Below are 22,996 nucleotides of genomic sequence, written 5' to 3'. Positions count from 1 at the left end.
ATGTTAATTAGCTTGATTGTGGTCATTTCACAATGTATCCCTACATCAAAACATCAAGTTGTACTCATTAAGCATATGCAATTTTTATTCATCCATCATATCTCAATGAAGCTGGAAAAAAAAAAAAAAAAACCTCTTGATGCTGAGTCCCCAGCTCAGAGAATCTGATTTGATTGATCTGGGTAGCACCAAAGCATCGGTATTTTCAGAGTGTGGAGAAAGTGGTAAATTTATTAAAAAGTGTTTATGAAAAAGTATAACATCCATATAGTAACATGTACAAACTTTAAGCACCAGCTTAATGATCAAGATATATATAGAGAGCATCATCATTACTCCAGAAGCCTCAGCATAGGATTTTTAAAGTTAAACTTTAAAAAAAAAATTAAAACTCTTCAAGTTGTAAAAATATAACAGCAAGGGCATTTTGACAGACCTCCTCTGTTCATTTTAATCTGCAGACAGGATTGATTGAAATAATTTGTTGTTTTTGCCACACTTTCAGCCATGGAAAGCCTTCAATGAAGCAAGGGCATAAGGTTTTAATATTTTATGTTACCGATTTCCTAACCGGGTCATTATTTCTCAAGGTACTGTCAACATAAAAGTTGATGTTGGCTTCAGACATTTAATTCTGTTGTGTTGTGATTGTTTTTGTAACTTTTCATGCATTGTTTATGATTCCCAGTCTTCCCTCATTCCAGTTATAGAAGAATTAGTTACCCCTTCTCGCTACAAACAAGAATTATGTTATATGTACTTTGGAAAAATAAAGGTGGAGATCGTGCTCGTTCCTTGTGGGTGAGCATTGACTGACCGCTGGCAAGACAAGAGGAAAAAATGTGGAGCCAACCACAGTTCAAGGGCAGGGATGTGTGAAGGGCAGAGTGTGAGGAACCAAATCCCCAGTGAGAAAAAAACAAAAATAAAAACAATCATGCCCGGGCTTGGTGGACACACGCAGACTGCAGAAGGCAGTCTGAGTTATGAGCTTAAGAAGGCCACCAGGCAGAGTTCTGAGCACTGTGACGGGAAGAGAGGACCAGGAAGGGTGCCGCAATGAACCCAGGGAGCCACAAAGCTATGTTGTCAGCAGAGGCTGAACAGAGAACAAGACTGGCCTGCAGGCGGGCCAAGAAATAATCCAAAAATTCAAGAAAGAAAGAAAAACGAGAGAGAGAAAAAATAAGTAATCCAGCTGTCATGTAGAGTTGCCGAGTGCTGCACGAGTACCTGGCAGAGAGGGCCAGTGCGTCCACCTGGACGTACCTGGGGCCCTTTGTTTTATTAATAAATCACACAGAGACTGCCTGTGGATGGACCGGGACCAGCGGTGGCTCCAGGAGTAAAGATGGGCCAAGCCGGACTCTGCCTAAGCTCTGCACTTCCTTTTCGCTTCCTTAAACATAGTTCAAAGCAATCCCTGAGTGGCTTTTCCACTGGAACCACGAGCTGGGTGGAGCATAAGTTAGACGCTGTTGTACAGAGGAAGGTTCTGAGGGTGGCTGAGGTCCTCAGGTCCCAGACAAAGGAGAAAAATCTCCTTTAATTCCTCAGATGGTGACAGAAGACGAGCCTCATGGTGGGTATGTGGACCTGCCTGTACGAAGGTATCTCTGTGGCCCAGAAGTGACCAAAGAGTCTAAAGATGAGAAACCCATTACTTGAGCTTGGCAGCCCAAACTCAACTCAAATGTTCAGCAAAGAAAACTTCTCTTCAGGCCAAGTAACCAATTCCTTATGTCTTGTTCTTGTTCTTCTTGTTAAATACAATTTTGGTTTTCATGTAACTTTTTAGGTTTATCAAAAGAAAGAGTGAGTCATCACCAGTCAGTATGGTAAAACAAATTATGATGTATCTGAATACGAAAGTCTCTGTCTGATTTTAGCAATGAGTCAAATTTACTCAGGTTGTTTCCTAACAGAACTATGCTTTATAATGAAAAATTGCTCTGTTCTAAAACAAAAGCACAAAAATCAAAAAAGGAGCAAAAGTGAGTTTTTGAAATCTAATTTTTTAGATTGATTAGATTTCAGATGGAGCAGAGAGTTTTTGAGGTCATATGTGGTTTTAATTTATACAGTATTCCTATTTTGCAAACTTTAGCCTGCTTGCATACACACACACACACACACACACACACACACACAGGCACGTAACCAGAACACTTCCCTCTCCTCTCCTTGTATATTGAATTGGATTCCTGGATTCTATGGACCTTTCCCTGCATTTCACTCTTTGTGGGCAAAGCCACATGGAGCTTCTGGCTTCTGAGGAGGAGGATATTGCCCAGAAACATGAAACCAGTAAGAACTCTGGGGTGGCAGAAACAGTAAGTGCTTAGGAGAAACTGGGAAGGGGATCTGGGAAGTGTGGACAGGTAGAGTCACCTCTGAAGTTTTGCACATCCATGGTCCATGAGAAGACAGGATTTTTCCTGCTCCCATCCCAGTTCTGAGCACCGGAAGAGGTGGGGCTGATGCCAGGCTGAGCTTTGGCTAGAGCAGGGGGATGAATAAAGGCACCTGTCTGACATGTATGACAGTCCCAAGAACAAGTATAAGCCATGCTGCTTTATATGCTGATGGTGATCTGTGTGTCCTCTCACCTCCACTTAGACTGCAGGGTTGGGGGAGGCTCCAGAATTAATAGCACACAAGAAACAAATGAAAATCATGGCTTTAAAAACAGCAAAATGCAATAATATACTATGATATTGTGACTTATATTGAGAAACGTATATGTTGGTCTTCATCCCTGGTTCCTTTTACAGAGTTCCTAATCCCTTGGGATTTCCTCAGTGATAGGAACATCTTTTGTTCTAATGAGGTGACTCTTGCTGGGTTCCCAGATGGGAGCTGGTCACCAGAAAGACCAAGCCATGATCATAAGCTTGGAGCTTCCAGCCCCACTCCCCATCCTCTGGGAGGGGAAAGGGGCTGGAGATTGAGTTAATAATTGAGCATGCCTATGGGATTTTTGTAGTGTCCTCTATAAAAATCCCTGAACTATGGGGTTTGAAGAGCTTTTGGGTTGCTGAACACATGTGGAGATGCTTGATGGGTAGTGAGCCTTGGGAAGTCATGGAAGCTCCTCACCCCTCCCACATATCTGTCCTGTGTATCTCTTCATCTGCTGTATCCTTTGTAATGTCCTTTATAACAAACTGGTAAATGTAAGTTAAGTGTTTCCCTGAGTTCTGTGAGCCATTCTAGCAAATGATCAAACCTGAGGAGGGGAGTCATGGGAACCCCCAATTTATAGCTGGTCTGTTAGAAGTTCTAGAGGCCTGGGTGTGCAGTTGGCATCTGAAGTGGGGGGCAGTCTGGTGGGACTGAGCTGTTCGTCTGGGGGATCTGACTGTAACCCCAGGTAATATAAGTGTCAGAATGGAGTTAAGTTGCAGGACACCCAGCTATTAGACAACTAGTTGGTGGGGAAAAACACCTCTACACATTTCGGTGACCAGAAGTGTTGTGAGAGTGCAGTAGATAAAAATAGTTTTGTTCCCCTATTATATTCATGTAAACAGTCCGACTTTATACAGATCTCTGTACAGGGGGGAAAAATGGTCACCATGAAAGAGAGAAACATGAGGACGACAGTGTTGTTCTCAAACCAGCACTTGGAAGAGAGGAAAGAGATGGGAATGGAGGCTGAAGCAAAACCAAGTGCCCACCCGGCTGGTGCCCGGCCGGCCTCTTACCGTAGTGCGGGATGATGGCCCAGGCCATGGCAGAGGCGTAGATGCCGCCGATCATCCAGAACATGCAGAGCCAGCTCAGATGCTCCCCCCGCTTCTCCCGGGCCAGCACCTCGGCAAAGTAGGAGAACACGGTGGGGATGGCTCCTCCGATCCTGCCAAGAGGTACAGAGAAGACATGAAATTGGGGCCTGGACAGCTAATGCGAGATGCAAAGGGCAGAACCAAAGCAAGCCCTGACAACCCATGCTCTCTCCCTACCCTGGAATATCAAGGAAGGTATAGTTCCTATCACTTCATAACTAAAATTACAGTCTTCATGTTTAATAGAGGTTTATTATCCCTCCAAAAACTTGAACCTGCAATTAAGCTACATTACCAAAAGGTGACAGTGGTGCCCTTCTCATGTGGTTTGTAGAGCTTAGTTTGAGATTCAGATGGGTTTTCTGTTCAGTGTTGAATGTTCTACATGGTGTTTATCAAAAATCGCAATAATTTGGTATAATTTAGTGAAAATTTTAATTAACTCATTTTTAAAAAGAGATGCCCTACTATGTTCTGCACATGATGTAGGGATTTGGAAACAGCTTCAAACACCTCTCGTGATCTAGTCTTGCTCACTGCTACCCCACAGCAGCTGGTCTTGCACCCAATAAGGCTGATGTGTTGACAAACATAGGACCAGTGGGGTCACTTCCTAGATCAGCTCTGGTCCCAGTCCAGTAGATATTATTTCTGAAAGAGCACATGTGAAGGCTGGGTGTGGTGGCTCACGCCTGTAATCCTAGCACTCTGGGAGGCCGAAGCGGAAAGATCATTTGAGTTCAGGAGTTTGAGACCAGCCTGAGCAAGAGCAAGACCCTGTCTTTACTAACAAAATAGAAAGAAATTAATCGGACAACTAAAAAAATATATATATAAAAAAAAATTAGCCGGGCAAGGTGGCGCATGCCTGTAGTTCCAGCTACTCGGGAGGCTGAGGCAGGAGGATCGCTTAAGCCCAGGAGTTTGAGGTTGCTGTGAGCTAGGCTGATGCCACGGCACTCTAGCTCAGGCAACAGAGTGAGACTCTGTCTCAAAAAAAAAAAAGAAAGAAAGAAAGAAAAAGAAAAGAAAGAAAAAAAAAAGAGAAAAAAAAAAAAGAAAGAAAAGAAAGAAAGAAAGAAAAAAAAGAAGAGTACATGCGAAAGGGACACTGGTAGAACCAAATAAGGAGCTAGTGGTTTAGATACCAACAGAACAGAGTGCAATGCCTCCTTCCAGTAGGAGCTGGTTATCAGAGCTGCTGACTGAACTCTGGGGAGATGACAGTGACCTGTACTCTGGTTAAGGGTTCTCAAACAAGGGTCGATGGAATCAAAATTTTGTTCATTCTAGGAAGATGGGTCATAGATTTCACCAGAATTTCAAATAGGTCTTGACCCTAAAGTTTTAGGACCCACTGCCTCAAAAAGTAAAGTAGTATGAAAAAATATTACTATCACTGCAAACAATACTTGAATTCTTAAAACAAATATGTTTTAAAAAGTTGTGCAACGTAAGTAGGTTGTCGAGATGACACCTAATCTAGTAGTTAAGAAGTATGTGCTGATTCATTTATGTTCAGATTTCTGTAAGGTAAATGACTATTGACATTTCATGCAGATTTGACGTCAAGGAAAACTGTGTTTATCCATTTGGCAATAACTGATTTTCTTAGAGCCTTTGATGTGATAAGGAAGTATTGGCAGTGGCCTTAACAAATGCAATTTAGGGAAAGGCCATTTTTGCAGCAAACTGGATGTACCAAATAAACCACAGGATTTACAATGTCATTCTGCATCAACTGGTATATTAAAATATGGCACCACTTCATATGTTTGCCCCTGACTGAAGTGATGCTATAGTTATCTATCAGTGGATACGGGTAGACCACTTTGGCTAGTGTTTTTCAATCTGTGGGTTGCAAAATAAATTTAGTAGCTGTAAACAGCATTTAAAAAAAATGAGATAGTGGTGAAAATATTTAAGTGTAACACAAGTAATAAGGATAAGCATCATTTCATGAAATTTTTGTGTTATAAACATATTTATAATGTGTAATATACATATATGTAATGTACAATGGATCACAGTGTGTTTCTTAGTGGGAGTTGCTGTTCAAAGAGTTTAAAATTCACAAACTTAAAGCATCTATATCTGCTTTTCTGGGCTATGATAGCAGTGGTTCTACCGAAAAGTCCTAAAGCTATGATTCCACCTGTCTTCAAATGCAGCATGTGGTGATTTAGCACCATCACACAAGGTAACCAACCAGGTCCATGTCCATCAACCAAACCCTCAAACAAGAAACAAATGCACGTGGTGGGTGCTCAGAGCTGGCTCTGGAGCAGACCATGTTAGACTCACACAGTTCTTGTACCTAGTTTCTTGAGGAGCTCATACCATGGATAGCTATTAATAGTTGAATTTAAAAATTCAACAATATTTTAAGCAGATTTTAAATGGTTTCATATAACACACAATTTTTAGTGGGAAATAGATGTCTGTGTCATAAATCATTTAATGCTATTCCTTCTTTTTCATTTGATGTGAAAAATTTGACCCTCTGCACCATGAAATCCCAGTTCCCTACTTCACTTTTCAATGCATAAAAAGAGTCCTAGTTTTTACTGACTTTTCACATCCTAACTAAAGTTTCATCAGGATTGAGAATATTCTGTATGTAATAGCTAAAACTCACATTTTGTGAAGGCAAGACTGTATGTCACGATTTGCCAGTCCCTCTGAGCCAAGATATATGTACTCTAGCGTGGCTACAGTTTCCAGTGGAAGACTTTAGACTTGTCTGTTAGTTTTAAACAAATCGTTGTTGCATGAGAAAATACCAACTTTTAGGGGTTTATAAGCCATCCAGCTGATTTTAATTCACTGCCTCTTTTTAAGGTGGTTATTTTTGCATGGATGTCTCTCAATATCTGTTTGTATCAATAAAGCAGACAGCAAAGAGCTCTAATACTAAGGAATAAGTGAGTCTGCAGAATTGGTGAAGGATTCTATTTAAATCCTTGCAAAGTTCTTTAGACTCAGAGGTCTGTAAAACAACCCAAGCATTCACATTTCTTCTTGTGGGCTGACCATCTATTTGGGTGAAAACATTACTCCTCATCTTACTATGACATCCTTTAAGCAGAGAAAAAAAACTATTACTATTACTGGTGTTTCACACCCCATCAGCTCCTTGCAGGTGGGGACTATATTCATATTTGAATCCCATTACCTGGTCCAGTGGACATGCAATGCACTAAGTGTTTACTCAAAAGAACTGAATTTCACAGACTCTCCAGTGTTGGAGTTGGCACCTCACATCTCTTGGAGTAATCTGTTCTGATGACTTAAACATCTCTAATGAATAGAAACATGCACCTTACTTCCTGGGTCAATATGACCATAAAAGAAGTTGAGGGTGCTGGACTGGAAGTTTTGATAGCAGTGGAGCCCCCAAAGAGTTCCTGAGTGACTCTCTGCCTTAGTTGCTATGTTCACTCCTTGACCAGATGCCCTGATGGTTCTTGTCATGGGGAGAGTTTACTTGGAACTGGTCAGAGGACACTGGGCAATCCCATTGGGCACTCCAGGAGTGTCTATGACAACTGTGTGCCTTTCGGAAAAATGTTGCAGATGCTGTAATTATAAAAAAATATTTAGACAAGAGATAAGCCAAGAGCTTTCATGTCTCTCACAATAATTTGGTTCCTATGATAACTCTTGAAGATAAGAAAAAGCTGCCACTCCCCAGCCCTCAAATCTTATAAATTAAAAAAGCAGTTTCCCATTACTATTCTCAATATTTGTTGTTTTGTTTGTTTCACTAAGATATAATTTCTGAGAATACATGAAGAGATAAAAAATATTTAAATGGCAGCCCTCAAATCCTGTGTATCAGTAGATCTTAAACAGAGCTGATTTTGTGCCCCAGCTCCACCCCCTGGCAATGTCTGGAGCATTTTTAGTTGTCGTAACTCAGGGGGTACAACTGGCATCTGGCGGGTAGAGGCCAGGGATGCTGCTAAACATCCTACAATGGACAGGACAGCTCCTCACAAAAACGAATTATCTAGCCCAAAATATTAGTAGTGCTAACGTTGAGAAACTCTTGCAATGGTGACTTAATGTAGAAAATATAATTGGTTTCATATAAAAATCTATAACATAAGGCACAACATTATTTTTTACATTACCTCAAGGGTAACACAGCCTTAAATCCAGATGACGTGGACAGCTTATTGTTCATTATATAATGATCAGTGACTGTTGAAATCTGATCAAGTTCATTATCTTAAGTTCATTTTTGATGGAATGTTTACATAAATGAAGCAATGAGATCCGAGTGGTTTATAAATAACTTTTCCCAGTATTGGATATTAAGTCTATTTCATTAGCTATTAAAAAAGTCAAATCTTAATTCTCCTTAGTAATAGGAGGTACAGAAGGAATAATAATTGAAATCCACACTCTATATTGGTAGATTAGTCAGATTCAAAATAATTGAATTTACATAAATGAAATAGAATGTTGATATTTCGAATTTCAATGTTAGGGTTATTCCCTAAGTTAATATTAATTTTAGGTTTTTGCAACTTTCATTATAGAACTATAAAGAAACTAAAATATTCTGTATTAAACACATTCCTAGAATAAATTAGGGCACCCCCGCAAGTGTACGTCCGCATGTGACGCACATACACAATACCTCATAGGTCTGCACGTGACTCAGCCCTAGCCATCTCGTGAATATCATGAAACATATTTATTTGTTTCCCTCAATAATCTAAGGCAAACTAGATTGATATGTAAGGCAAAGAATGTGTTATCTTTATAGACAAAATCTACCCTCTGTCGGGAAGTGTGAGGCATAGAAGTTGTATCAGTTTAGCTCAGCAGTATGATTAGGGGCCAAGTACTGCTGTCTGCACAAACCTCACTGAGAAACTGGGAAGCCTCACTGTCCTAACTCCCGCAAATCTCCCAGCCACGCCTCGCATTGCTCCAGTTCAGATGGCAACCCGCTTGTGGATGATTTGTCCCTGTACCTCACTGATACGGTGTGGATGTTTCCCCCCCCCCCCAAATGGCATGTGGAAATTTGATCCCCAGTGAATGTGGGGCCTGGTGGGAGGTGTTTGGGTCACGGTGGGGCAGGGGGCCCATCCCTCATGGATGGCTTAGTGCCCTTCCCATGATAATGAGTGAGTTCTCCCTTTAATTAGTTCGCTGGAGAGTTGGTTGTTTAAAGGAGCCTGGTACCTCCTCCGCTCTTTGTTCCTTCTCCCACCACGTGACACACCTGCTCCTCCCTCGCCTTCCACTTTGACTGGAATCTCCCTGAAACCCTCCCCAGAAGCAGATCCTGGTGCCATGCCTCTTGTACAGCTTGCAGAACAGTGAGCCAAATAAACCACTTTTCTTTATAAATTACCCAGCCTCAGGCATTTTCTTTATAGCAGAGCAAGTGGACTAATACACTCATCATACTGATTTATGCTGGCCATTCAAAGACGGAGAGGGGTTCAGGTTTCTGCAATGAAAGAGGGAGGTTATAGATAAAAGGAGTAATTGTACTTAAAATGACTCGGAGAATGACATTTTAGGGGAGAAATTATGGAATGTCTGACAACTTCTTGTCCTTACTAGGGATTCCACTGTGTAATTCTGTTCTGCTTTAATTCTCCAGTGAGCACGTAACAAAGATTCATTTCATTCTAACTTACTTCACCATGTGATTGTCAAGCAGTCCTTTACCTCAATCTGCCATTTCCCATTTCCATTGGAAAATGGGGCATTATGCAAGAACACGAGTAAGGAGAAAGTTGAATAATCATTGTAAAGTCACGTGTTCAATACAGATAATAAGCAGAGAGGGCTGAGTCCACCAAGAGCTGACTCTAGCAGCTTTTAGTAAGACAAGTATTACAAGCTTATAAAAAGAACAGTGAATGGCCTGGTCTATGCTGGGAATCACAATTACAAATAATTTGCATGAAAAATATCCTTTTAATCCTTACTCAGAATCAACAAAAAGGCAGACACTGAATTGCCAGGCAAATTGCATAGCACTTCAGAACCAATCCATTCCATTTTCAACGGGACCCAGAAATAAGGAATTAAAGCAGCAGCCCCAAAGATGGACCTTTCAGTGTCTTCTGCTTTATGAAAGTAAATAGAATCACAGGCCCTGGGGAGGTTGTTCAGAGGCTTAAATGAAAGAGCACAGACCTAACAGTCTCTGAATAGGCTGGATTGGCACAGAAAATAAGGTTGCTGTACTGATTGGAAAGCATGTGTTTGTTATCAGTAATCAAAATGGAAAGAGTTAGGAGAAGTGGTAAGTGAGCCCATCGTCAAATCAAGAACGGGAAACTCCTATGCCCGGTGGCTAAAGGATGGATGCTTTAGGTAGCTTTAGTCCTCCAATCTCCAACGCCACCATTTAAATATTAATATGGGAAGTTGTTATTTTCTCAATATTATGTAAACTATTAATAGAATAATTGGTAGAAAACTTGGTTATTTAAAAAAATACTGATCTGTAAATATGTGATTTGGGTAAAAACAGTGCATTGCTAAGAAAACAGCTTCAGTTCCACTCCCCCAGCCCTTGTTTGCAACCTGATTGGTGCCCTAAGTCCCCAAACCTGTGGCAGTCTACACATCCACGGCAGCATATACGGTGCCACTGAGGGAAATAGTGCACTCCTAGACCAGGATTATAATGTTGTCTTGAAAAAAATTATCTAGCCATCAAGAGATTTGGAAGAATGCATCCTCACAGCACCTAAAAGGTGCCATGAATAAAGATGGCAATGATCATTATGAGGATCTTAAGAAAAACTACTTTGAAGAGAAAACTTTATAGTTCAGAATCAGACTAAAAATCAGAAGACCTAGAGGTCTATTGAACATCTGAAAGTAATTTATCTGTGTCTCAATTTCCTAATTTAAAAAAAGAGGTTGGCCGGGCGCGGTGGCTCACGCCTGTAATCCTAGCACTCTGGGAGGCCGAGGCGGGTGGATTGTTTTGAGCTCAGGAGTTCGAGACCAGCTTGAGCAACAGCAAGACCCCGTCTCTACTAAAAATAGAAAGAAATTATATGGATATCTAAAAATATATATAGAAAAACTTAGCCGGGCATGGTGGCACATGCCTATAGTCCCAGCTACTCAGGAGGCTGAGGCAGGAGGATCGCTTGAGCTCAGGAGTTTGAGGTTGCTGTGAGCTAGGCTGATGCCACGGCACTCACTCTAGCCTGGGCAACAGGGTGAGACTCTGTCTCAAAAAAAAAAAAAAAAAAAAAAAAAAAAAAGAGGCATAATATTTTTGCATACCTAATTATTCAAAAACAATTATGAAAATTAACAAGATGCTACATACAAAGCACTTTGAAGAATTCAGTTAATGGTGATCATTTTTACAGAGCCAAAGGTATTCTTACTATAACTTAATATAGTTAGTGAATGAATACTGCAAATAGCTGTGAAGCATGCATTTGTTAGGCTCCATTCACAGCAGGAGAAATGACTATTCTTTCACTTACAATATACAGACACATTGAAATTACATTTTAATTTCTTTGGTGGATATATTTTTCTACTGACCTTCATGCTTAGCAGTGCCAGGCCCTCAATGAGAAGCTCCCAACTCTGATATTGCCTGGGAGCCAAAGAATTATAATTCCCATAATTAACAGTGACTGGATACAAATAATTTAATTCTGGGGCAAATGAAAATAAATCAATGAGGCCAACTCCATTTCCCATCTTTCTAATTTTCTGTAACAAAAGAGGGGAGGAAAGTGTCTGTTTCTTGGTGTGAGATTCATTTAGGAAAGTGAGAGACAGATGACTAATTGGTGATGTTCTATTCCTCATTCCTACAAAACACTGTTGACTCTAAGCAGAAAAATCATTCTTTGTTCTGAATAAATATTTAATGTCCACACAATACGACAGCTAGACATATTTATGTTTCTAAGAAGATGTATTCATGACTTGGTGTGGTGAATTAAGAGGAAAGCACATTTAGAGACAACAAAATCATTAACCCAGCCTAAAACAAGATCTCCTTCCAGTCCCCTTTATATGCAGAAACAGTACTGCTAATGATGCTTCGGCAATGAAATAAGATAGAGCAACTGGAAACCTGTGGCATTTGCAATAAAACCAACTTGAAGACATCTACACCTTGCATTCAGAATGTGCAGTTTACTTATTTACAGAGTTGCAAGTTAGAAGGGACTTCATTCCAACTTGAGTCATAGCTGAGTCAATACTGACTCCACTGCCAATCTTCCATCTGCAAAAAGAACAGTTTGGACTTCCTGACCTAGAACTTCTCCTTCTCTTTGTGCTCTAAAATTCCTAATAAATGGAACTGGTGGCTAGGTGCTATACCAATGTGGGATTCTGCCAGGTGCCGAGTAGGTCTATTCCAATTATGAATTCCAAAACTGGGGATGGAAACACAGGATGGATTCAGTGACTCACTGGGCCCATTGTGAGACAGACCTGAGGTAAAACTCCATTGAGCACCTGACCTCCATAAACCCTGACGCTCACTGCTGGACACAGTGATGCTTTGAGTCTACTGGAATTAGTGTCAGTTCAGACCCAGTGTTCATAAATTCTGAGAAGTCTTATTATTCCTCTCCCTCCATGCACACTCATCCTGTCAAAAGGCCACAGGTCCTTTTGGGGAGGGCCAGAAGAGAAATTAACAATATAAATTTTTTGGCAGTATATAGGGGTCCTTCCTCAAGGGGACCCAGCCTCATTCCACTGGTCTAGGTCTATAAACTGGCTCCAGTCTGGGAATTCATTGAAGGGCCATGACTCACTGTTTTTATGACTCAAGTTAGATTTTTGTTCACTTGACATAGAACTTCTTTGCTTGTACAGATCAAATAAGAATTTAGTAGACTTCCTATTTATTTCACTTCATGATTAACTAGACAATTGCCATAGGTACTGGCAAGTCAGTCTATTCTTTTTTAAAATTTTAATTTATTTTTTTTCAGTTTATTTATTTATTTATTTTAAGGACGGGGTCTCACTCTGTTGCTCAGGCTGGAGTGCAGTGGTGTGATCACATCTCAATAGCTCACTGTAGCCTCAGACTCCTGGGCTCAAATGATCCTCCCACCTCAGCCTCCCAGGTAGCTAAAACTACAGGTGTGAGCCACCGTGCCTGGATATTTTATTTTTTTAGAGATGAGGTTTCATTATGTTACCCAGGATAAAGTGCTGTGGCTATTCACAGGTCTGATCATAGCACATTATAGCCTTAAACTCCTGAGCTCAAGCAATCCTCCGTCCTCAACCTCTTGAGTAGCTGGGAATACAGGTGTGCACCACTGCACCACGCTAAGTCAGGCTATTCTGAGTGTTGCTTAGACTCTGCTATTCTTTACAATACCAGCACCCACCTGGCTTTGAGCAAAGAAGCAGTATAGAGCGAGACAGACAGTCCCAGCCCCTTGGAATTTATATGCTGGTAGAGGAGAGAAAGGAGCACACACAAAAGTAAATATCTGCAGGCCTTGATGATAAGTGCTACCAAGAAGACAAAACAGTGAACTATGGTGAGAGTTATAGGTTGGGGTGGTCTCAAGAAACACCTTTCGGGGTCACAAGGTGGGAGGGCTCTGGGGGAGAACCTTCGAAGTGGCAAGGATGGCAAGTACTACACTCCTGGGAAATGCACGGAGCGGTGGAGGGTCTGAGCACCAGAGGCCCACAACAGAAACATTCCCGACATTTTCAAACCTTATTTCCTTGGTCATCTAGTTTTCCTCAATTTAAAAACTAGCTCAAGGCCATGCATGGTGGCTCACATCTGTAATCCTAGCACTCTGGGAGGCAGAGGTGAGAGGATCACTTGAGGTCAGGAGTTCAAGATCAGCCTGAGCAGAGCAAGACCCTCTCTCTACTAAAAATAGAAAAAATTAGCTGGGCGTGGTGCTGCTCACCTATAGTCCCAGCTACTTGGGAGGCTGAGACAAGAGGATCACTTGAGCTCAGGAGTTTGAGGTTGCTGTGAGCCAGGTTGATGCCATGGCACTCTAGCCCAGGCAACAGAGTGAAACTCTGTCTCCAAAAAAAAAAAAAACAAAAAAAACAAAAAACCTGGATCAGATATGGTTGGAGGCAGCTGCTTAACTAAGAGATACAACACATACAACATGATTTTTTATTTAAGGTCTCCAGGATGAGAATCTTAATTATTTATCTTACATTTTAATGAAGAAAGTTTAAATAAAAAGGGACTATATCAAAACTTTAGCTGCTTATGTATGGAGTTCATAAGTAATGGGAATGAAGTGTTTAAAATTTATATACCTTTAAAAATAAGAGGAGCTTTTATCTATCTATCTTTTTTCGGATAAGGTCTTGCTCTGTTGCCTAGGCTAGAGTACAGTGGCATGAGCCTAGCTCACAGCAACCTCAAACTGCTGGGCTCAAGTGATCCTCCAGCCTCAGCCTCCCGAGTAGCTGGGACTACAGGCATGTGCCACCATACTCAGAGAATTTTTTAATTTTTTGCAGAGATGGGGTCTTGAAAGTGATCTTCCTAAAGTACTAGGATTACAGGTATGAGCCACTGTGCCCTACCAAGAAAACCTTTTAAATGGAAACTATTTTCTTATTCAGAATTTTATTATTGTTTCCTCCTTCTTCTGTGAAACTCTCAGGTCCCTTGTTACCTCTCTTCAGACACTGACTAATTCTCAGAAGGTGGAGCCAGGGATCACTGTCTGTGTACAGACCGTAAGCAACTTGAGGTGAGGGCTCAGCTATATCCGTGCAAGGCCAAGCATGGTTTCAGTGGGTACAGTAGGTTTTAAAATGTTTTTTGGGTTGAATTGGAATGGAATTGGAGAAAACAGAGACTTATGTGAGGCTTCCTAGAGATTCAGGGACAAGTTATCCAGATAAATTCTAGAGCTGTTGAGAAGCACCTTGGCTCACGGAGGTACCGTGTCATAAAGCAAGTATAGATAAAATAGCCCATAAACTCAGGTGAGGTAGAAAAATATGGTGATGGTCTATTTTAGGTGTCAACTTGGTTGAATTAAGGGATACCTAGATAGTCCTTTTGTGTTGCTATGAAGGAATACCCGAGGCTGACTAATTTATAAAGAAAAGAGGTTTATTTGGCTGGAAGATTGAACATCTGGAGAAAGCCTCAAGCTGCTTCCACTCATGTCAGAAGATGAAGGAGCTGGTGTGTACAGAGATCACATGGTGAGAGAGGAAGCAAGGGAGAGGGGGAGACACCAGGCTCTTTTTAACAACTATCTCTAATAGAGAGAGAACTCACTCACCCCCTCCCTGCCCCCAGGGCACTAATTTGCTCAGGAGGGATCTGCCTTCATGATCCAAACATCTCCCACCAGGCCCCACCTCCAACATTGGGGGTGAAATTGCCACATGGCATTTGGAGGGGACAAACATCCACACTGTAGCTGCTAGTAAACCATTATTTCTGGGTGTGTCTGTGAGGGTGTTTCCAGAAGAGACTGGCATGTGAGTTGTCGGACTGAGTGGGGAAGATCCACCTACAACATGAGTGGCCACTAACCAACTGGCTGGAGACTCAGGCAGAACAAAAAGGCAGAGGAAATATGAATTCACTTTCTGTCTCCGAGAGCTGGGACATCCTGCTTCTCCCGTCCTTGGATATCAGATCTCCAGGTTCTCCAGTCTTTGGAGTCTGGGATTGGCACCAGCAGCCCCTCGGGTTCTCAGGCCTTTGGCCTTAGACAGGATTACACCGTTGGTTTTCCCGGTGCTGAGGCTTTCAAACAAGGTACTGAGCCGCAGCATTGGCGGACCTGGGTCTCGAGCTTGAAGGTGACCTGTCATGGGGCTTCTAAGCCTCCATAATTGTGTGAACCAATTTCCCTACTAAATCCTCCCTCATCTTTCTCTCTCTCTCTCTCTCTCCTATTGGTCCTGTATCTCTGGAGATCCCTGGCTAACAAAGATTTCTCTCTACATTTTCCTTAACAACTTCATTTCTCAGGTTCTCTCAGCTGCTTCATCCCACAAAACCTGCGGAGGTGACTGAGCTCACATCACTTCCCCCTCAGCCCCGCTCCCAGCCTGGGGAATCGCCATCAATTCTGGAGCGCAGGGTTGCTTGATTTTTACTTGCCATGTTTTCTCTCAAATCTTTTGCCCATGACTAGTCCTTTCTGTTTCCCTTGTGGGCTAGACTTGAAGTTCCAAAGGCAGAAAGAGGTCTCCTTCTCTCACTTCCCCTGCTGTCACTCTGAGGTGATGAGCACAGGACAGCTCATCTGAATGAATGGGAGGAAGAGTAACGAGGGAACAGGAAGTGCCAAATGATGAGTGGAGGTTTCTAAATGTTATTCCAGACTTTCTTCTCCACAGGTACTTTTAAAGCATTATCTCATTTGATCCTCACACTCCAGAGTAGGAATGTGAAGTCCTATTATCTCCCTTTTATAAAAGAACAATCAGGTTGGAGAGCTAAGTGATCTTCCCATGGTCCCACAGTCAAGGGCATGGGTCTCACAGTCAAGGGCACATTTGGATTTCTTGGTTCCCAGTCCTGTGCCAGCTTCACAAAGGCATAGTGCTGTAGCCTCTGGTACAATTTACAGAGCCTAACTGAGCCAGACACAGCTAGCACTTTGCCAGGTAAGCTATGTTGATTAGAGGTCAGCAGCTCTGACCTGCAGGCTAAAGGATGGATGATTTATCTGCAATAGGGATGAGGAATGATATTAAGAATCTACCCAAGTTGTCTCTGCTTCTGTACCACCCTTGAATTAGCTTCTGGACTGTCCATTGGTTTGGAGTATTTTGCAGCCACCATAATGTCATTTTTTCTCTACATTCAATTGGGTTGATCATGTTACAATCCAGATTGGCAATTAAAATGGCTATAATAATTTGACCACAGTCAGGTACTTGTGAGTCTCTGGATACTGCTGAAGTTTCCCAGAGTAGATGGGTTGTAGTGGAATGCAGCATATGAGGAGCTATAGGAAGTACTACTCTGTGTAATTAAGAAAGACATGCTGTAGTCCTCTGACTTTCTCTTTTCACAAAACTGTGTTCTGCTCTGTAGGTTGTGAGGTTGTATCATCAACAGCCACAACTGGTAGCTTCTCAAATTCATAACCCAGCCCTATCTCCCTCATTTTTGTTTATTTTAAAAAATTTCATATCATATTTATAGATTCATTTTATGCTAGACACCTTGAAAAGAATGACTCTAAGTTCTCAAGTGTGAATTTGAAATTTTATATTTTAACTAATTTTTTTCCTTATTGAAGCAGAGTTTCTCATACACTCCTAATTGAGCTATTGGGTTTTCCTAAGCTTGTGGATTCACTTACTATAGTAATAAGTGTCTTAAGCTCTTTAAAGAAAATGACTACACCATTAGCTTTACTCCGCCACTGCACTTGGCTAATAGCACAACTTCTGATCATTCAACAGAAGTCAGGAACTTGCAAAAAGAGCCTATCATGCCCCAAGGAGGCTTTCTACCTAGCTAAATCTGTTAAGTTAGCATAGATCAATAAAACCACATTGATGTGAGACACTCTAATCCTGGATTTAAGAGCATGCTTGAATGGTTTGAACATTTAATTAGTTCATAATAGATAGGACTAGAGCTACTTCCTGCTTAAATTAAATTTTCAGAAGAAACATACATGTATGAATGTGTCTTGCTATAGAAAGAGCATTCCATTTAAAACAATATCCATTTCCTAGAATTAAAACATTAGAACAATCAGCTATGAGAATACAGGTGTGTGTTCCCTTTTCTCCTGGATTTAAAGGTTGATAATTATGTTTGTAAGAACCATCATTGTGGCTTCTAAGGCTGACACAAAGATTGGGAAGGAGATGTGTTAAGGTATAATTTTCTGGTAATGAGGTTGTCTAGAGCAGAGAACGTGTTCAATTATGAAAAATAAACATATTACTATAAAATATGAAGGAGAAAACCTTACCCGAATCCAGACAGTAAGCGACAGAAGAGAAAGAAGCCATAGCCTTGGACAAATGAAGAAAGGAAGGCAAAGAATCCGTTGACAGACATGCAAATCAGAAGAGACTGTCTCCTTCCCACCTTGTCTGCCAGTCCTCCCCAGAAGAACGCCCCCATCATCATCCCGAGGTACACTATGCTGCCTGCAACACACAGAAAACAGAGAGACACATCAGAGATTGGGAGTAAATGACACACGTAACAGCAAATGAACAAGGAACAAAATACATTCCAGCATTTTGCATGGGGAAAATTTCCTTTAAAAACATATCCTTCAGGACACAGTAATCAGCTGTCAGGTTGGAAAGCAAGTGCTGTGGGCTTCTTTGGCCACCATGACCGATTGCAAGGCCTGATATGAAATTATTTCTTCTATCATCTCATGCACAAGAAGACAAAATGGTCACAATCCTGGAGACTGTGACCAAACGTCACAGTCAAATCACCTTTGGTCCAGATGCCCAGGCTTGCACCATGACAAGGCCAAGATGGGAGACTGAGTCAAGGGCTCCCAGGTCAAAGTGGGTCCCCCCCTCTCCTCTGCCACCTGCTTCAAATCTGTCTATAGCAGATGACTTGAGCCACGGTCAGACCCTTAAGGCCCCCTAGAGGATTCCATGAGTTCTTTCTAGTCCCTCTCGAAAGCCCTGGCCCTTCCTAGGAAGCTAGAGATGGTGGGTTTAGAGATTATAAGAGTTAATTTAAAAATAGTCTCTAACTCTGCTCATACGAGAAGACTCTTTCTTGGAGTCAGGAGGTTAAAGAGAAGGGAAAGAGCTGTTAGAAGGATGGGAAATACTAAGCTTATCATAGTTAGCTTCGATCCTTAAGGGAAACAAATAGAAAATTGGACATTAGATAGATGCTTCTCTTGGCATCACTGTGAGAATACACTTGAATTTTCTAATTCATTCTTCTTCTAAAAAAACCAGACCCTCACAAACCCTGTCCAGGATTTTTCCAAGGATGAAATAATATTAGGCGTGGCAAATGTTAGTTTAGGAGGGTTTCTGAAAAGGTGTACAATGTCTAGGGCATAATTAATGAACGAAAATTTGTTATTTCTGGATGTGGCACTAAAGCAGATGCTCATCTTATCCATTTCTGGTTTTTCTGTTGCTTCATTCAAGCTTTGTTTTCAAAGGCACATTGAAGATACTCTGTAGCACAGAGGTTAGAAGGTAAAAAATCATTGGCTTATTAATTGCTTTAGATTAGATTGGGAAATATCCTATTTAAACATTCACCCCCAAATTAGGTTGCTAAACGCACAGTTAATGGAGCAAAATGGAAAACGCTTGGCAAGGTCTTGTGACCCTCACGTCAATAATGTGCAGATGCTGCTTTGCAGATAGCTAAATGAATGGTGAATATTGGGGGCAATTGCAAAATAAGACAAAACAAAAGCTGTCTTTATTGAGACTGGGATACTGCAAAGAGGGCAACAGTCAACTTTTGCCTGGCTGTGGATGGCATGTTTTTCTCTGGACTGCAGGGCTGACTATACACAGATCATCTTTCTCAATAGAGATTACTCATGTCATAAGACCCAAGGCATGCCCAGAAGACTATTTAAAGAATGTGTCAGCACAATGCCAGGAATTCCAAAAGCAGACAGATTCACCCAGGGAAATGCCTGTGTAGCACATCTCCTATTTATAGCATAATAGGTTCAAGTTTGCCACTCATGCCTCTCAGAAGATAACCAGTAGCTAAGGTTCCTCTTTATAACATCTGTGTCTTTAAAAATGTTTACAAATCAGAAAGTGAATTTCCATAGATCAGGAGCAGCCTATAGCTGCTAGATATAAAGACTCAGGAGTCTTTCTTATAGCTCCAGCCCCAGGAACAAAGTCACCCCCCCCACCACACCCTTATTTCCTACAGATACCCCCACTTCCCAGGATAAGCCGCCATGACAGCAACACTAACCCAAGACCTCTTGTGGCCCACTGTACTTACTCGACTGCAAAAATCAAGGGCAATATGGAGGCAAGCTGTCTGAATTCAATCAATAATCACTTATTATCTTCTAATGATAATAGTAAGCGACAGCCCCTGATTGAGCATCTGTTTGTGCCAGGCATTCTTAGAGGACTGTTCCATACGTTGGTTCATTTAATCCTCATCACAATCCTACACAGTGGGTATTATTAACCACTCACAGATGAGGAAACTGAGACTCAAGAGAGATTGTTCAACTTGATCTAACAGGCAGTAAGTGGCTAATCAGGGTTGTGAGATAATATTTTTCTGATCAAAGCCTGGAGGTGTTTCTCAGGGCTGACATTCTCAGGGCCCTGCTGTCCGGGCCCCTCCATTGGGCCCCCCCGGAATTTCCCTTGATCTGGCAACTAAAGCGTTAAAACCTAGTGCTGCAGGACAATGCCTAGTGCTACAAAACAGTTGTTCTGATTCCCAGGCTATGCCTACTCTTTTCTTTTTCTTTACTTTATTTTTATTATATCTTATTTCTTTTCTTTTCTTTTTATTGAGACAGGGTCTCGATATGTTGCCCAGGCTGGACTCCAGCTCCTGGGTTCAAGGGATCCTCCTGCCTCAGCCTCCTGAGTACCTGGGACTACAGGCCTGTGCCAGGGCTGTGCCTGGCTTGTTATTAATTATTCTGAATATCACCACTATTCTTTCTGCTAAGCTCGACTTGGGCACCCCCATTATGTGCAAACCAGGAACCAGGTGTTGGAAAGCAGGGTCTCTAGCTGGACATTAGTGTTTCTGCTTGACTTCAGCCCCATTCTGTTTAAAGAAAGTGAATCTGGGTAGCTGGGGCGAGGCAGGTTAACCAAGGCTCCTACCATTCCCTAGACTACAGCACCCACCACTTCCCACATGCCTCCTACCACCCTGGCCCTGGGGGCACTTGGATTTGCAGACTCCTAAGAGGACAATCCTGAGTTTACAATCTGGGGACAGCGGCTTATCAAAAACTAAGGCTGAGAAACTTCGATGGCCTCCTCGGGTCATACGACCAGGACAGACAATGAAGAAGTCTCAACTCGTGCACCTGGGCTCCAAGTCCTCCAGATTCTTCCCACTGTGTCAGGGTGGCTCAAGGAGCTTGTAATTCAGTGAGGGACACAAACACGTATGGGACTAAACCAGCTTGCACCCAGCTGTGCTATCCATAGGAGGGGAAAATGCGAGCAGAGGGGCAGGTGTGTCCTGACTCTGAGGTGGCCTCTGGGAAGATGTCACTAAGAGGAGAACATCTGAGGGGAATCTGAAGGATAAGAAAGATTTCAAGGTGGCATTAAATTCCCCCACAACTGACAGGGTTAGCATAAAAAATGTAACATCAAGCTGTATCTTCACTTCTACTCGGGTTTAAAATATGTTTAAGGTTCTAAAGGTAATAATCTATTGTGACTGTGCTTGATTCGCATTGGAGATTGGACTGTTCCACTGGGCATGCTATGGAAAGCATTCGGCCTACCCAACAGCTTACTTGAGACCAACACAGCACAATTAGATGTTCATTTGTGGACTGTGTGGTCCAATTAAAGCCAAACCTCCGAATGCTGGCAAAGGCATGATGTCAGTGACTGTGATCACTCTGGGACAGTCAGACTACGAACTGTATTTCCTGCCTTGTTTGTGTTCACCTTTCCATTTTGTCTATCTACAGAGTGTTATTACGAGGAGGCCTCGAAAACTCCGGGCAGACCTGCACCCTGGACAAACACCAGCCTTCTCTGCTCCCCAGGCCTGGCGATGCTGCTGACCAGAGGAATCCCCAGGTGTCTTACTCCAAAGCTCCTCATTTTACAAGTGGGAAAACTGAGGTTGTGGGAAGCCAGAACTTGAAACCAGGTCTTGAGATCCTCAAAGTATGTGTGACCCCGGAGCAGCAACACTGTCCCCCTGGGGAGCTTGTTCTAATGTAGGCTCTTAAGCCACCCCTCCACTGACCCCAAATCTGCATTTGAACAAGACCCCCAAGGGATCTGTGTGCACTTTAGAGTCTGAAAGTATTTTCCACTAAAACAGATAACCTCTCTAATATGTTCTTTACTTAAAGTTTACATGTGGCTACTACATGTTTGAGGGGAAGAAATCCCGGCTGTAGAATATTTTCACTCCAAAGACAGGAGGAGCTGTGGACTTAGAAGCTGCTCACCTGCCCTGAGACCTGCCTTCCTCAGGATGAGGGGCAGACCTTGTTCAATTCCGGAGAGCGATGGTTAGAGAGGACAGGCTGTGATTCTCGGATCCTGTCATGAATGTAATGAAGATTTTAATGCAGCTGGGCTTTCAGGAGGTTGAACCTGACCTGAGAAATAAACTCAACTTTCTCTTCCTACCACAGCTCTGGTGAAGGCCATTCCAACCTCTCAGGCTTTCAGAAGGCAACAAAGGGCCAGGTGCGGTGGCTCACGCCTATAATCCTAGCACTCTGGGAGGCCGAGGTGGGTGGATCGTTTGAGCTCAGGAGTTCGAGACCAGCCTGAGCAAAAGAGAGACCCCCCCCCATCTCTACTAAAAAAAAAAAAAAATAGAAAGAAATTATGTGGACAACTAAAAATATACACAGAAAAAATTAGCTGGGCATGGTGGAGCATGCCTGTACTCCCGCTACTCGGGAGGCTGAGGCAGGAGGATCACTTGAGCCCAGGAGTTTGAGGTTGCTGTGAGCTAGGCTGATGCCACAGCACTCTAGCCTGGGCAACAGAGTGAGACTCTGTCTCAAAAAAAAGAAAAAAAAATAAGGCAACAAAGAGACCTCAATAATGGGTAAGATATACATGACGTTATCTGGGTGATGGTTACATTAAGAGCCCAGACTTGATCAAAATGTAATATATCCATGTAACAAAACTGTACTCTTGTATCGCCTAAATTTATTACAAATAATTTTTAAACATTGCCTCAAGTGTGACTTCCTCATTAAGGTATTTTTTAACACAAGGGCTGGTTCCATTTTTCTTTAATATACCCTCATTTCCCCTGATAAATATCACATTTCCATTTCTGTCTCTTCGCTAAGCTGCTTTTGATTCTTTCTGACAATCCCTAAGGGGGCACGTCTTTTCCCCAAATACCATTTTAAACCACATTTAAACAAAACAAAACAATTTTAGGAAATGGTATATAGTGTTTTTCTCAAAGCAACTTTTAGCCAATTGGTTTTTAAAACTTGTTTTAAGCACTTCAGTTATCCACGGCGAGTTCATTGCACCCTTTAGATTGAATTTCTTTTCTTTCT

General features: G+C 42.0%; 1 protein-coding gene across 1 annotated transcript in view; it reads right to left on the bottom strand.

The window, feature by feature from the left end:
• The window catches only part of SV2C (synaptic vesicle glycoprotein 2C), a 150,357-nt gene that overhangs the window by 87,218 nt on the left and 40,143 nt on the right, over positions 1-22,996 (bottom strand). The window contains exons 2-3 of the mRNA XM_069492574.1: positions 17,735-17,915; positions 3,708-3,859 (exon numbers count right to left, since the gene is read on the bottom strand). Coding sequence (XP_069348675.1) covers positions 3,708-3,859; positions 17,735-17,915 — 333 coding nt within the window. The remainder of the gene's footprint in view (positions 1-3,707; positions 3,860-17,734; positions 17,916-22,996) is intronic.

Source organism: Eulemur rufifrons, chromosome 17, assembly GCF_041146395.1.
Source record: "Eulemur rufifrons isolate Redbay chromosome 17, OSU_ERuf_1, whole genome shotgun sequence".
Lineage (NCBI taxonomy): Eukaryota > Metazoa > Chordata > Mammalia > Primates > Lemuridae > Eulemur > Eulemur rufifrons.
Note: the sequence above shows the minus strand (reverse complement) of the source record. Positions and strands in the feature narration are given on the sequence as shown.